The sequence below is a fragment of the Pan troglodytes genome, chromosome 1 (assembly GCF_028858775.2).
Source record: "Pan troglodytes isolate AG18354 chromosome 1, NHGRI_mPanTro3-v2.0_pri, whole genome shotgun sequence".
Classification (NCBI taxonomy): Eukaryota; Metazoa; Chordata; class Mammalia; order Primates; family Hominidae; genus Pan; species Pan troglodytes.
In genome coordinates, this window is record NC_072398.2 from 52439817 (window position 1) to 52455724 (window position 15908).

Consider the following 15908-nt stretch of genomic DNA (forward strand, 5'->3'; position numbering starts at 1 on the left):
AAAACAAGTAATCCTTGGGGTCTCACAGATGTACAGACTTGAGAAGTTCCAAAGCTGCTTCTCTTAGCCAAAATACAGAATGGAGTTAAAAAAAAAATCCACATTTTGGCAATAATACCCTCTTCACACCTCCCTCCAAAAATCACAGTAAATCTTTTAAGGAATACTCACCCTACTCCAGCCAAACACTGATTGATATACTACATATCAAAAGTTGTGGAATGGCACTAGAGCAGTATGAAATAAATTGGTGTCACTAAATACCTGGGATAGAAAGTGACGGTGTTCCACTTCAATAACCTTAGCCTCTACCATTAGATATTAGTAAAAGTAGAAAAAATTAATCTCAAAGTAAGCAGAAGAAATACTACAATAAAGATCAGAGATGAAATAATAAAGAAGTAAATATGTATATAAACAAGGAAACCAAAAGCTTGTTATTTTAGATCTCTATAATTGAGAAACCTTTAGACAGACTAAATCAGAAAAAAAAAAACACAAATTGCTTATAACAGCAATGACAGAAATGACATCATTATGGTTTTTACATATATTAAAAGAAAAATAAAAAATATTCTGAATAATGCCATGTCAATAAATTCAAGAACTTGAATGAATTAAAAAATTACTGAAGCCACAAACTATCATGGCTCTCTCAAGAAGGATTAGGTAGCATTAATAAATTCTGTCTATTAAACAAATTGAATTTTTAGTTGATGGATGACATACAAAATATTTAGTTATAAATCTAGTAAAATACAGGATCTGTATGCTCAAAATCACAAAAAAACTAGGGTAAGACTGTATGATCTTACTAAATCAAAGGATATATAATATTCATGGATTGAAAAATTTAATACTATTACATATCAGTTCTCCCCAGATTCATCTGTGAATGTGTCCCAGTTCTAGTGAATAACCAAGCACAATGTTTTGCACATACGAACATGCTGATTCTAAAGTCATATGGAAAGGTAAAGGGGCTAAAACAGCTAAACAATTCTTCAAAAGATAAGAGAAGTTGAAAAACTCACATTATCAAATTTTAAGACTTAAAAAAAGCTACAGTGAGTAAAGGATCTCGTGATACTGGTTAAAGGACAAACACGTGGAAGAATAGAAGAGAAAACGGTGTCCAGAAATAGACTCACATGCATGGATCGATCCTATAAATAGCTTCTATTCTATTTTGTTATAAGACTATCAGGTTCACATGCCCACTGTTTAGCAATAGACCAATACGCTGAGACAGTAGGGTTTGCAGCAAAGAAAGCCTTTAATCAACACAAGGGCACCAAACAAGGAATTGGGAGGATTCTCAAGCCCCAGATCTGTTCTGAGAAGGGGCTATGTGCAAGAGACCTTAAGGGGATCATGGAGGGTGACGGGCTAGAAAATTTGGGTTGTCAATTGGTCAGGGTAAGGGGGATGAAGTCACCAGGATGTGGAACCTGCATTATTTCCTGAGTCAGCTTTTTGCTGGGCTCTTTAGACCAGCTGATGTTTGTGTCTCTGTGTGTCTGTGTGTGTATGTTTGTGTGTGTGTGTGTGTGTTTTGTTTTTGAGCAAGATGGTCTTGCTCTGTTGCCCATCTGGATTTCAGTAGCGTGATCACAGCTCACTGCAACTTCTGCCTCCCAGGCTCAAGTGGTCCTCCCACCTCAGATCTCCTGAGCAGCTGGTACTACAGACCTGTGCCATAATGCCCGGCTAATTTTTTAATTTTTTGTGAAAATAAGGTTTTGCCTTGTTGACCAGTATGTTGCTAGGTGTTTTTTTTTCATATGCAGAACCTAAAGGAGAAACTCATGCAGAAAGATTATCGTCTCACAATGTCTTAGATTTTATCTATAGAAAGGAAAAGGACCAAAATGTCTTGTGACAAGGGCTTCTTTATCCTAGGGTAGTAATCAATGACCAGCTACAGAGAAGTTGGACAAATGGACAGCTGATTTAGTGATTACTGCTGATTTTCCTGAAATCATAGTTGAATTTTTCCCCCTTAATCAATTTTATATAACTTTCCTAGGGACAGTTTCAGTTCCTTCCGGGCTTGATCCCTTCTCAATTCTGAGGTGTAACAGCTAATATGGTATGAATCGGGCAATGGCCATTCTAGCTTCTTTTTGCTGACACGAGGCACAGAGAGAGAGTCAGGATTAGAGGAATGAAACTGTCTTGTAACAACCTGTAAGCTGTTATACCCAGCTTAGGGTGCTGGATGAACATGTTAGTACTTCAGTCTATGGTTTTATTGTAATATTTAATTGAATGATGTAAATTATAATCCCTATAAACAGAATTGTGAGATTGAACTTCAAGAGTCCTTGAAAAATGGACTGGAAAACATGGAGTATGCAGGCGGAAAGCTCAAAAAACTATTCAGACATAGGGTCTGTGGTAGAGACATATGGTCTCCAGCGAGACTGCTGAAATATTTTCTTTAGCTTGGTTTTTATTTTACCAGAAGCATTGATATAAGTACAACAGGTGGTATTGATCACTGTACAGACTCCTCTCTGTAAAGCCAAGAGAAAATCAAGTGTAGTTCCATTGTCAAGAACTATCTGGGCAAGTAAATTTGAAGAGTTTTCTCAGCCTCAATGTTCTTAGCAGCCTCTTTTGCAATTATTTCTGTGGTTGCCAATAAGTTTCTGATCATGTCCCAGTGAGTATATACTCCATAGCTAGGACTCGTGATGCCTAGAAGGCTCTGCCACGAGATATATTGATATATGCCTGGCAGTCCCTTTTGGAGTCTGTGGGAAAATGGGCAGAATATTTTGTCATTAGGATGGACTGAGAAGTATCTCAGTAAGTGAGAGCCCTTAATATACAGGTTATTGAGACACCAGTGGGCTTGTCCTAACAGAAGAGGGTCTGATCCTATGCCACAAATAAACATGTACCAAGGGGGCACACAGGTAAAGCCCTCAAGGGTGCATTTATTGATGGATTTTTTCATGGAGAATATAGACAAATGGAATTGAACTAGGGATCTTTTTTTACAGGCTCCCCAGAATTTGTGTGATATTCCCCACTGTAAATATTTTTGGCATAGTAAGGAGAAACTTTTAGTTTTATTTCCCTTCTCCTAGCTGCGTTTGTCTGCCCAGTATGCCATGGGCCATGGAGGGCCTATGTAATGGAATGACTTTCCATTTATGATAGGCAGAGAGAGATTGACACATGGGGTGGTGATTTCTTGGTGTACTATTACTTGGACCTGGAAAGTAGCCATGGAAAGAAGCTGGTGCAGATAGGTAGTCATATTTGGAACATCCAGAAAGTCAGTGACAAGTATGACTAACAGAAAATGCTTATTTTGAATAGTTTGGGGGAGTTACTGACAGATCCAACATTCTGGTAAGTTTCTTCCAGTGGCAATACCTTGAAACAGTTGAACTACAGTGTTGCTATGCCTGTCTAGGCACTGTAGTAACAGGAGAGGTATAATTAGAAGTTTTAAAACAAGAGCGACCATTTCTAAATTTTAGAATGTCCACATAATGAGTGGCATGAGACTATGTTAGCATGGCATAGAATGTCTAGAAAATCTATAAGTCTAACAATTGTATTGACCAAGGCAATTATGAAGTAATGTCTATAAGGGTAGCAATTGTAATTATCTAGGCAATTATAATGACCAAGTAAATATATGGCTTAAGCATTCAGTAAGGCAGGGAATAGACAGGAAGGTATCTCATCTTTTTATATAAAATAATTATAATAACAAACATTCCTGTTATGCTCAAAGTAACTATTGTAGTAGTCAAGAAGACGTATGTTTTGTCTAATTTCATTAAAGTTACTTATCTGATATTTTTCCTCAAAAGATATTTGAGGCCCATCAAAGATTTACTTATTCATTCAGATAGGGTTGAGACAGTCTCTGAAGTTGAAGTGGCCTCTCTACATTTCTTGATAGGACAAGAATCTGGCGGGGCGGGTTTTATATGGCTGTGGTGAATCCAGGGTCAAAGTCCTTCAAGCTGAACAGAGGAATGGGTCACCAGTCATGCTTTGCATGGCCTCTTTCACTGTGTTTTAAGTGGTCCCCAGGATGTCGACTTTTCCTGGTCTTGAGCAGAACCCAGTCTCTGGGTTGGATGGGATGAAAGAGAATGTCAGTTGGATACCACAATCTGCTGGAACCACAAACTCGTGAATAGTAGTTAAAGTACAACCTAAAGATTGTGTATATTTGATAATATCTAATTTATTTATGTGTACGTTATTGACATTCCTTAGTCTGAGAAGGTAACGGAAGAATGATCTCCCATGTAAAATTTTTAAAGGGCTTAATTTAAGCCCACTTTTAGGGACCACCCTTACTCTGAGCAGGGCAATGGACAGAATGTTATTCCAGGTTGTTAGTTTCTTGGCAAATCTTAGCTAAAATTTGTTTTGTTTTATATAGTATGATTTATCTTTCGAGTTTTTTCAGTAGACTTCAGTCTGCAGGCTGTATGAAGATTCCAGATTATGCTGAGGGCCTGAAATATATGGTGTCCTAGGCTACAGAAATTGCACTATGGTCACACTGGATGGAGACAGGCCACCTAAACCTGAGGGTAATCTTCTCTACCAAGGCTCTCATAACCTCAGACATTCTCTTGGTCTTGCAGCGGAATGATTTTGTTTATCTTGAAAATGTATCTAAAAATACAAGCAAGTATTTAAAATTTCCTGCTACCCTTGGCATCACGGTAAAATCAATTTGCCAGTCCTCTAATAGCCCTGCACCTCTTGCTTGAATCCTTGGTACTGGGGGTGGAGGACCAGTCTTAAGATTGTTCTGGGCACCAAGTAGGTATTTTAAAATTATTTTTTGGATAGTCTTCTTTAAGTGTGTCCCAAAGACGTAGTCCTGGATCAATTGAAGGGTGGCATGCCTGCCATACTGTGTGGTATCATGTATGTGTTTGATGATATCTGTCACAAGATACTTGGGCACCAGAACCTTTTCTTCCGTGTCACATATCCACTCATTTTGAGTTCTTTGATTGGAGTCAAAGCCTCAATCGAATTCTCTCTTTACATCTTCTTCCATTAGGTAGGGATTTTAGGCTGAAGTTTATTTCAGGGATTAATGGCATTAGGAAGGCTTTGGGCACTTTTTTCTCTGTTCACCCCTTTAGTGGCCTGCTCTGCCTAGTGATTTTTTTTTTTCTTGCTACCAAATTGTCCATCCACTGATGTCCATGGTAGTGTATTATAGCTACTTTCTTGGGTACCAAGACTGCCTTTAGTCAGGCTAAGATTTCTTTAGCATGCTTAATTGTTTTTCTTTTTTAATCATCAAAGGTTAAGAGCCCGCTTTCTTTCCAAACGGCCCCATGAGCATGGACAACAATAAAAACATACCTGGAATGAGAGTAATCGGTGACTCAGGAGTCTTTACCTAGTTGGGATGCCCTGATTAGGACTCTAAGTTCTGCCTTCTGTGCCGATGAACCCAGAGGGAGTGTCTCTGCATCTAGGATCTGTCACAGGGTTACAATGGCATACTCAGTCTTCTGTTGTCCGTGGTGCATAAAGCTGCTTTCCTCAGTGAATATTTTTAAGTCCAGGTTTTTAAAGGGAATTTTGGTCATGTCTGGTTGAATAGAACACACTTGCTCAGTAATTTATATGCAATCATGTATAGGTTTATTTAGCAGGATTTAAAGTAGAAACAGCTCTCAAAGTAACACTAGGATTATCCACGAGGATGACCTGATACTTATTCAGTCTTCTAGAGGTAAGTCAGTAGCTCCACTTCTGTTCCAACAAATAGCATACACAGTGTGGGGTATGTACAGTGCTAGGTTAACCCAAAGTGAACTCTTCTGCCTCCTGGAGAAGATCACAAGTGGTGCCAGTGGCTCAGAGATAAGAAGTCCAACCCATCATAACAATGTCCAGCTGTTTTGAAAAGTAGGCTACAGGCCTCATGATATTGCCCAAGTCTTGGGTTACTACTCCTAAACCCATCCCTTCTCTCTCATGTATGAACAAATCAAATGGCTTTCTTAGTTCAGGGGATCTCAGTAGCCAGATCCATTAGTAATTTTTACTTAATGGTTAGAAAGGCCTTTTGACATTCCTTGTCCATTCTAGAAGTCAAGTGTCTGGTCTTAGGGCTTCATAGAGACATTTTGCTATAAGCCCAAAATAAGAAAATGAAATATGGCAACATTCAGCCATACCTAAAAACCCCTCACAGCCGCTGCCATGTCCTGAGTCTGGCCACCCTGACAAGAGCTTCTCTCCAGTCCGGAAGCAGTTTACTCTGCTCCTGAGAAAATTCAAACCTAAAATATATAATTGAGTGTTTCAATATTTGTGATTTTTTTCTTGGATACTTTGGATCCCCATCCAGACAAAAAAAAAATGTAAAGCCAGTATAATATTCTGGTCAATTTGGCATAGTTGTGCTGGCTTCTAATATGCCATCAACATATATAAGCAAAGTCTCATTTTTCAATTGGAGGTCCCAAAACTCCTTAGCATGTATTTCCCCCAGACGGTTAGTGAGTTTTTGAAGCCTTGATGGAGCATCATCCAGCAATACTATCATTTAGCTTTAGTGTCAGAGTCATCCTATTCAAAGGCAAACACTTCACGGGACTCTGGACTCAGGGGAATACAGATGAAGGCATCCTTCAGATTCAAGACTGAACACCAGTACAACTCACTGGTTAAAGTCATGAATAATGTATAAGCATCAGGTATCACCAGATAAATGGCTTTGAAAATTTGCCTAGTAGCCCTCAAATCCTGTACAAACCAATAATCCTCAGTTCCATGTTTTTGTCCTGGCAAGACAGGTATGTTACATGAGAAACGAGGAATTCTTCCTGTATTGCAGGAAGGCCATTAGCAGAGGCTAAATGCATTGCTCTGCCTTTTCTCTCAAAGGATGCTGCTTTAGATTTGGCAGCGCCACTCCTGCACAAAACTTGACTTGTACTGAAGATGCAGTTTTTGTTTTCCCTGGCCTCCCATCTGCCCATGTTTCCGGACTAACCTTTTGGAGTATCTCTTCAGGGGTGCGGGCACTTTCAAGGATCTCCAGTTGTAATAATATGGCCTGCAGAGCACACGCTTGGTCTGAAGGCACCTGGATGTCCAATCATCTCAGAGAAAAAGTAATCTTAGCATTTAGTTTGGTTAAGAGTACTGCCCTAACAGGACGGGAGCAGTGGCTCACACCTGTAATCCCAGCTCCCAGCACTTTGGGAGGCCAAGGAGGGCAGATTACCTGATGTCAGGAATTTAAGACGAGCCAGGCCAACATGGTGAAACCCTGTCTCTACTAAAAATATAAAAATTAGCTGGCCGTGGTGGCACACGCCTGTAATCCAAGCTACTCAGGAGGCTGAGACAGGAAAATTGCTTTAGCTCGTGAGGTGGAGGTTTCAGTGAGCCAGAGGTTGCAGTGAGCCATGATCGTGCCACCACACTCCAGCCTGGGCGATAGGGCAAGACTCTGTCTCAAAACAAAACAAAACAAAACAACAACAAAAAAGGAAGACTTTCCCCAAGAAAGGTATAGGACATTCAAGGATGTATAGGAAAACTCTGTCTTTTTTTTTTTTTTTTTTTTTTTGACAGAGTCTTGCTCTGTCCCCCAGGCTGGAGTGCAGTGGCATGATCTTGGCTCACTTGCAAGCTCTGCCTCCCCGATTCATGCCGTTCTTCTGCCTCAGCCTCCTGAGTAGCTGGGACTACAGGTGCCCACCACCATGCCCGGCTAATTTTTTGTATTTTTAGCAGAGACGGGGTTTCACTGTGTTAGCCAGGATGGTCTCGATCTCCTGACTTTGTGATCTGCCCATCTCAGCCTCCCAAGGTGCTGGCATTACAGGAGTGAGCCACCGCGCCCAGCAAAAAAACTGTGCTTTAAATGATCTTACTCTAGCTGACAATCCAAAATTTGGAGGAATGATCTCATCAGCATTTTTTCTGAGATTTCAGTCACCTTCATTATTTCTGAGGAAAGTTTAGACCACCAGATATTTAACACCAAATAGATGGCACCATGTCTACTAGAAAGCCCAGAAGCTGATTTCTCACCATCATCAGGATCTCAAGCCCCATGTGGGAAATATGGAGGGTGTTGTCTGGGTCAGGAGAAGCCCCTGGGTGCTACCATTTCTGGTCTTTTTCTTTAGTATCTCTCTCAAGCTCCCCAGCTATCCCAGGCATTTGGTGGGCAGAAGGCTGACTGTTTAACATCAGGCTTTGTAAGGCATGAGAAATTTTCCATTCAGTGTCCCCCCTGTTGCAGTAAGCACACTGGTTGGGACCTGCAATGGGATGTCCGTTTTTATTGGCTTTTGGGGGCCCAGGTGGTTCTACCATAGATGGAGTGTCTGATGACGGCCCTTGTTGTGGTCCAGGGACTACTAGGGTCAGAGCCACAGATAACAAGTCAGCTTGCCATTTTCATTATTCCTTGTGTTTTATTTTCCACTCTTTAAACTTGTGATCAGTAAATACATTAAAAACAATCTTCACTAATTGAGACAAAAACATGTCCAATGCCTCAGCTACGTTTTGCAACTTTCTCTGAATATCTGGGGCACTTTGTTGGATAAACATCATGTTAGCTATCATCAAATTTTCTGGGGCTTCTGGGTCAATATCCATTTATTCTCTGAAAGCTTCAAAGACTTGTTCTAAGAATTCCAAAGCAACCCTCATTAGGCTTCTGCTTGACCATCCTGGACCTTATTGAGACTCCTTTGCTTGGGCACTCCCTTGCAGAGGCTGATCAAAATGCAGTTTTGATAGTGTTCAAGGTTAGATCTATCTCCAGTGTTTATATTCCATCCCAGGTCAGAGGTGGGAACTGCAATCTGAGCAGCTGCCCTTACTGGATTACTGGGAGAGTCAGTGTGAATAAGATCAGCCTTTTCCTTAGCTTTTTCTAAAACCATTCTTTGTTTCTCTGAAGTCAACCAAATATTGAGCAAATTGGGGGTGCCTGCTCAGGTAGGGTTCTGTGTGGCAAATACAGAGGAGAATAGATTCTTCATATGCTTTGGATGTTTTTTCTTTTCAATCCTGTTCCTTCCATAAGCTTTAGATCTTCTGAATAAATAGGCATATTATTTTTCTAATTAAGTAGGTTGGAAGTGGAGAACAGAGAATAAACCAAGATAAATCCTATAGGCTGGCCTGTGGCAGCAACACCTCCTGTAAGCAGTTGTTATGGGGAAACTGCCTCTCAGAACCAGAGTGACTCCCCGGCTAAATGGAGTTCCCTGTTGGGTATAAGAAGTGACACCCTGCCTAAATGGAGTCCCCTGTTGGTTTATAAGAAGTGGAGATCATACCTGTTGCCCCGGATTTGTGACTTTTTGGTGGTGGGGACTCTGGAGAGGCGCCAGTAGTGCTGCTGCAGCTCCCCCATAAAGTGGAGGGGGGTGAATCATAGGTTCCTTTAACTGAACCATCATAGCATCATCTTTTTCTTGTAAATCAGTCGAAACAGTTTTTAATTTCTTGCTTTATCATGATTTTACCTTTTTCTACATTGTTGTACTTTTCCAAAGCAGCATAAAACATTAAACATAGGGTATTTCATCTCATTCCTCTTCCTTCTTACAAAACAAATCTAGCTACAGGATCGTACTGTAAGCATGAGAACAATGCAGTGGCCACTGTTCTCCGAAATCCAGTGGGTATTAAGGTTAAGCCATGTTAAAAAGTAAGATAATCTTTTTTTGTTTCATGGAATGATAGACAAAGGCCTTTCAATTTTGGAAGATGCAGCCCATCAGGGTTGCATTGTGGGTTACTTTGGGAGAACTAAGGGACAGCCCTTAGTTCATGAGAGCTAAGTAAGCTGCTAGGGCTTGTCTCTGGGTCTGCCCCAGTGGAAAGGGGGCACTAGGCAGTGAGTAAATGCCCTCAAAGAGAGTGACCTCGACCTGGCTTGCCACAGATAGTTACGAGATTGTCAGATTTGTATGCCTGCTGCACAGCAACAGAACAATACACTGAGACAGCGGGGTTTGCAGCAGAGAAAGAGTTTAATAATCTCAAAGCCACCAGCCCCATTGGGCTGCCTGGAGGAGCTGAATTAGCATTTCCCATTCTGGCTGGAATAATACACACATAACAAAACAGATACTAGTCACCATACTCAGGACCCAAGTATTGACCTGGCAAGACTCAAACTTGGTTCCATTGGCCCTTGTCATCTTTGATCCACTCAAGCTGGAGAGGGATGAATTTCGATCAGAAGTTCAGAGGGTAAAGCCTGGGAAAGATTGAAGAGCAGATGATTACCCTGAGTTAGGCTTGCTGAGATTCCACTAGCAACTCCTTCAGGACTAACTGAATGTGACTGACCAAACAAGAAGAGTTCCCTGAGTCAGTAATTTCTTCCACTAGTAATTTCTTCAGGGATCCCCTCCACAAACATAAATACATATAACAAGACAAAGACAAACAAAAGACCTTTCCATATAAAGTTTCAGATTCCAAAATCCAAGACCATTTCTCCCAAGCAATGCCCTCTAGTCTTTTTCCATCTGAAGGGAGATCTCCTCAAATAAGTTCCTACCTAGACTTAGGGAGTGTCAACAGGACCTCAAAAGAGGCCACAAGACCTCTAAGATGAAAACAGGCACACACACACAGAAGGAAATGGGGTGCCAGCTGCTCTGAGAAAACTCACCTAAGACTTCTTCTGAGACCAGAAATGGTTTCTCTGCTGCAGACAAGGTTATGTGCTGAAAGTCAGCACTGCCCTGCCAACACAGAAGGCCCCAGCTAAGGCCCTTAGTTCATCATAACTAAGCAGCTTCTTGAGCTTCTCTCTGGGTCAGCCCCAGTGGCATGGGGGCACTGGACTGTAGGTAAATGACTGCAAGGAGAGTGGCTTGCCATGATTTTTTCTTTTCTTTTTTTTTTTTTTTTTTTTTTTTTGAGACGGAATCTCAATCTGTCTCCCAGGATGGGGTGCAGTGGCACGATCTTGGCTCACTGCAACCTCTGCCTCCCAGGTTCAAGTGATTCTCCAGCCTCAGCCTCCCAAGTAGCTGGGATTACAGGCATGTGCCACCATGCCTGGGCAACTTTTGTATTTCTAGTAGAGACAGGGTTTCACCATGTTGGCCAGCCTGGTCTTGAACTCCTGACCTCAAGTAATCTGCCCTCCTTTGCCTCCTAAAGTGCTGGGATTACAGGTGTGAGCCATCATGTCCGGGTGCTTGCCATGAATTTTTATAAGATTGTAAGGTTTGTATGCCTGCTGTGCAGCAACAGAATATACCAAGACAGTGAAGTTTGCAACAGAGAGTTTACCAATTGCAAGGTCACCAAACAAGGACATGAGAAGAATTCTCAAGACTCAAACCCATTTCACTGAAGCTTTCTGGGCAAGAATCTTTGAAGGGGGAGTGGCTGGAAAATTGAGGTCATCAATTGATTCGGGTAAGGGGGCTGAAATCATCAGGATATGGAAAGTACATTCTTCCCTAAGTTGAGTTTCTTGCCAAGCCTTTCAGAATGGCTGGCATCAGTAGTTTTGTTAGTATGCAGAACCTAAAGGAGAAACTCAAATGGAAAGTTTGTCATCTCATATTGTCTTAAATTTTATCTAAAGAACAGAAAAAGAACAAAGATTCTAGTGACAAAGATTATGTTATCCTGGACTAGTAATCGGTGACCAGCTATAAGGAAGTGGGTCAATGGAAAGCTAGCCTAATGATTACCATTGACTGTCCTACAAGCCTAGTTGAATTTTACTTTTTCCTCCTTAACTGTTTTTACAAATTTTTTGAGGATGTTTTCAATTTAAAAAAGGAGCAAAGGCAATTCAGTAAAGAAAACATAGTCTTTTAAACAAGTGATACTGGAACAGTAACGCATCCAAATGCAAAATAATAACCCTCTACATATTCCTCATACCTCATACAAAAATTAACTCCTATAACTAAGTGTAAAATGTTAACTTCTAGAACTGTATATGGCCTTGGTTTAGGCAAGGAAATTTTAGATGACACAAAGAGCGTAATCTATAAATGAAAAATGTGATACATCAAAATTACATACTTTTGCCCATGAAAAGAGACTATTAGAGAGAAAAGTAAAGCTACAGATGCAAGAAAAATATTTGCAAAATATTTACTCAGTGAAGGGCTTGTAGCCACAATATATCATGTAGTCTCAAAATTCCGTAATGGAAGAAACAACTCAATGGAAAGTGGGCAAAATTTAGACAGTGTTCACCAAAGGAGGTACATAGGTGGTAAATAAGTATAAAGAAGATGCTAAGCAGCATTAGTCACTAGGGAATGCAATACCATCACACACATATTAGAATGGATAATTTAATGGAAAAAAAACACACTATCTCAAAGGCTGGCAAGGTTGCGAAACAACTGGAACTCACATACACTGAGTATGTGAAGGTACAATGTATGATCGCTCAGGAAAACAGTTTGTCTATTTCTTATAAAAATGAACACATATTTAGTATGATATTTGCTATGGGTTTTTAAAAAATAGCTCTTATAATTTTGAGATATGTTCCATCAATACCTAGTTTATTGAGTGTTTTTACCATGAAGGGGTGTTGAATTTTATTGAAGGCCTTTTCTGCATCGATTGAGTTAATTATGTGTTTTTTGTCATTACATTTATTGATTTGTATACGTTGAAACAGCCTTGCATCACAGAGATAATGGCGACTTGCTCATGGTGAATAAGCTTTTAGATATGCTGCTGGATTTGCTTTGCCAGTATTTTATTGAGGATTTTCGCATTGATGTTCATCAGGGATATTAGACTGAAATTTTCTTTTTCTGTTGTGTCTCTGCCAGGTTTTGGTATCAGGATGATGCTGGCTCCATAAAATGAGTTAAGGAGGAGACCTTCTTTTTCTATTGTTTGAAATAGTTTCCAAAGGAATGGTACCAACACCTCTTGGTACCTCTGGTAGAATTTGGCTGTAAATCCATCTGGTCCTGGGCTATTTTTGGTTGGCAGGCTATTAATTACTACCACAATTTCAGAACTTGTGTTTGGCCTATTCAGGGTTTTGACTTCTTTCTTCTGCTTTAGTGTTGGGAGCGTATATGTGTCCAGGAATTTATCCATTTCTTCCAGATTTTCTACTTTATTTGTGTAGAGGTGTTTATAGTATTCTCTGATGGTAGTTTGTATTTCTCTGGGATCAGTGGTGATACCCTCTTTATCATTTTTATTGTGTCTATTTGATTCTTCTATCCTTTCTTCTTTATTAGTATGGCTAGTAGTGTACTTTATTAATCTTTTCAAAAAACCAGCTCCTGGGTGCATTGATTTTTTGAAGAGTTTTCATGTCTCTATCTCCAGGTCTGCTCTGATCTTAGTTATTTCTTGTCTTCTGCTGGCTTTTGAATTTGTTTGCTCTTGCTTCTCTAATTCTTTTTTTATTATTATTATACTTTAAGTTTTAGGTTACATGTGCACTACGTGCAGGTTAGTTACATATGTATACATGTGCCATGGTGGTGTGCTGCACCCATTAACTCTTCATTTAACATTAGGTATATCTCCTACTGCTATCCCTCCCCCCTCCCCCCACCCCACAACAGGCCCCGGTGTGTGATGTTCCCCTTCCTGTGTCCATGTGTTCTCATTGTTCAATTCCCACCTATGAGTGAGAGCATGCAATGCTTGGTTTTTTGTCATTGCCATAGTTTGCTGAGAATGATGGTTTTCCAGCTTCATCCATGTCCTTACAAAGGACATGAACTCTTCCTTTTTTATGGCTGCATAGTATTCTATGGTGTATATGTGCCACATTTTCTTAATCCAGTCTATCATTGTTGGACATTTGGGTTGGTTCCAAGTCTTTGCTATTGTGAATAGTGCCGCAATAAACATACGTGTACATGTGTCTTTATAGCAGCATGATTTATGATCCTTTGGGTATATACCCAGTAATGGGATGGCTAGGTCAAATGGTATTTCTAGCTATGGATCCCTGAGGATCTAGACAATGACTTCCACAATGGTTGAACTAGTTTACGGTTCCACCAACAGTGTAAAAGTGTACCTATTTCTCCACATCCTCTCCAGCACCTGTTGTTTCCTGACTTTTTAATGATCGCCATTCTAACTGGTGTGAGATGGTATCTCATTGTGGTTTTGATTTGCATTTCTCTAATGACCAGTGATGCTGAGCATTTTTTCATGTGTCTTTTGGCTGCATAAATGTCTTCTTTTGAGAAGTGTCTGTTCATATCCTTCACCCACTTTTTGATGGGGTTGTTTGTTTTTTTCTTGTAAATTTGTTTGAGTTCATTGTAGATTCTGGATATTAGCCCTTTGTCAGATGAGTAGATTGCAAAAATTTTCTTCCATTCTGTAGGTTGCCTGTTCACTCTGATGGTAGTTTCTTTTGCTGTGCAGAAGCTCTTTAGTTTAATTAGATCCCATTTGTCAGTTTTGGCTTGTGTTGCCATTGCTTTTGGTGTTTTAGACATGAAGTCCTTGTCCATGCCTATGTCCTGAATGGTAATGCCTAGGTTTTCTTCTAGGGTTTTTATGGTTTTAGATCTAACATTTAAGTCTTTAATCCATCTTGAATTAATTTTAGTATAAGGTGTAATGAAGGGATCCAGTTTCAGCTTTCTACATATGGCTAGCCAGTTTTCCCAGCACCATTTATTAAATAGGAAATCCTTTTCCCATTTCTTGTTTTTCTCAGGTTTGTCAAAGATCAGATGGTTGTGGATATGTGGCATTATTTCTGAAGGCTCTGTTCTGTTCCATTGGTCTGTATCTCTGTTATGGTACCAGTACCATGCTGTTTTTGTTACTGTGGGCTTGTAGTATAGTTTGAAGTCAGGTAGCGTGATGCCTCCAGCTTTGTTCTTTTGTCTTAGGATTGACTTGGCAATGCGGGCTCTTTTTTGGTTCCATATAAACTTTAAAGTAGTTTTTTCCAATTCTGTAAAGAAAGTCATTGGTAGCTTGATGGGGATGGCATGCTGCCAAAGGTAATTTATAGATTCAATGCCATCCCCATCAAGCTCTATTTCTTTTAATTGAGGTGTTAGGGTGTCAATTTTAGATCTTTCCCACTTTCTGATGTGGGCATTTAGTGCTATAAATTTTCCTCTAAACACTGCTTTAACTGTGTCCCAGATATTCTGGTACATTGTGTCTGTCTTCTCATTGGTTTCAAGGATCTTATTTACTTCTGCCTTACTTTCAATATTTACTCAGTAGTCATTCAGTAGCAGGTTGTTCAGTTTCCATGTAGTTGTGTAGTTTTGAATGAGTTTCTTAATCCTGATTTCTAATTTGATTGCACTGTGGTCTGAGAGACTGTTTGTTGTGGTTTTTGTTCTTTTGCGTTTGCTGGGGAGTGTTTTACTTCCAATTATATGGTCGATTTTAGAATAAGTGCTATGTGGTGCCAAGAAGAACGTATATTCTGTTGACTTCTGGTGGAGAGTTCTGTAGATGTCTATTAGGTCCAGTTGGTCCAGAGTTGAGTTCAAATTGGGAATATCCTTGTTAATTTTCTGTCTCGTTGATCTGTCTAGGATGGACATAGTATTGGGAGTTTTGGACCAGACAATCAGGCAAGAGAAAGAAATAAAGAGTATTCAAATAGGAAGAGAGGAAGTCAAATTGTCTCTTTTTGCAGATGACATGATGGTATATTTAGAAAACCCCATCGTCTCAACCCAGAAACTCCTTAAGCTGATAAGTAACTTCAGGAAAGTCTCAGGATGCAAAATCAATATGCAAAAATCACAAGCATTCCTATACATCAGTAATAGACAGAAAGCCAAATCATGAGCGAACTCCCATTCACAATTGCCACAAAGAAAATAAAATACGTAGAAATACAACTTACAAGGGATGCGAAGGAACTCTTCAAGGAGAACTACAAACCACTGCTCAAG

The 15908-nt window shown here is 40.0% G+C and overlaps 1 protein-coding gene across 5 annotated transcripts in view; it reads right to left on the bottom strand.

Moving 5' to 3' along the window:
* CFH (complement factor H) overlaps positions 1 to 15908 on the bottom strand; it is a 95646-nt gene that overhangs the window by 36084 nt on the left and 43654 nt on the right. Inside the window, exon 10 of one of the 5 annotated variants that reach the window (XM_003308660.5) lies at positions 10007 to 10255. The exons of the other annotated variants lie outside the window; for them this stretch is intronic. Within the exon in view, the coding sequence (XP_003308708.1) occupies positions 10242 to 10255 (14 nt within the window). The 3' untranslated portion in view covers positions 10007 to 10241. Of the gene's footprint in view, positions 1 to 10006; positions 10256 to 15908 lie in introns of those variants that run through there. 5 annotated transcript variants of the gene reach the window in all.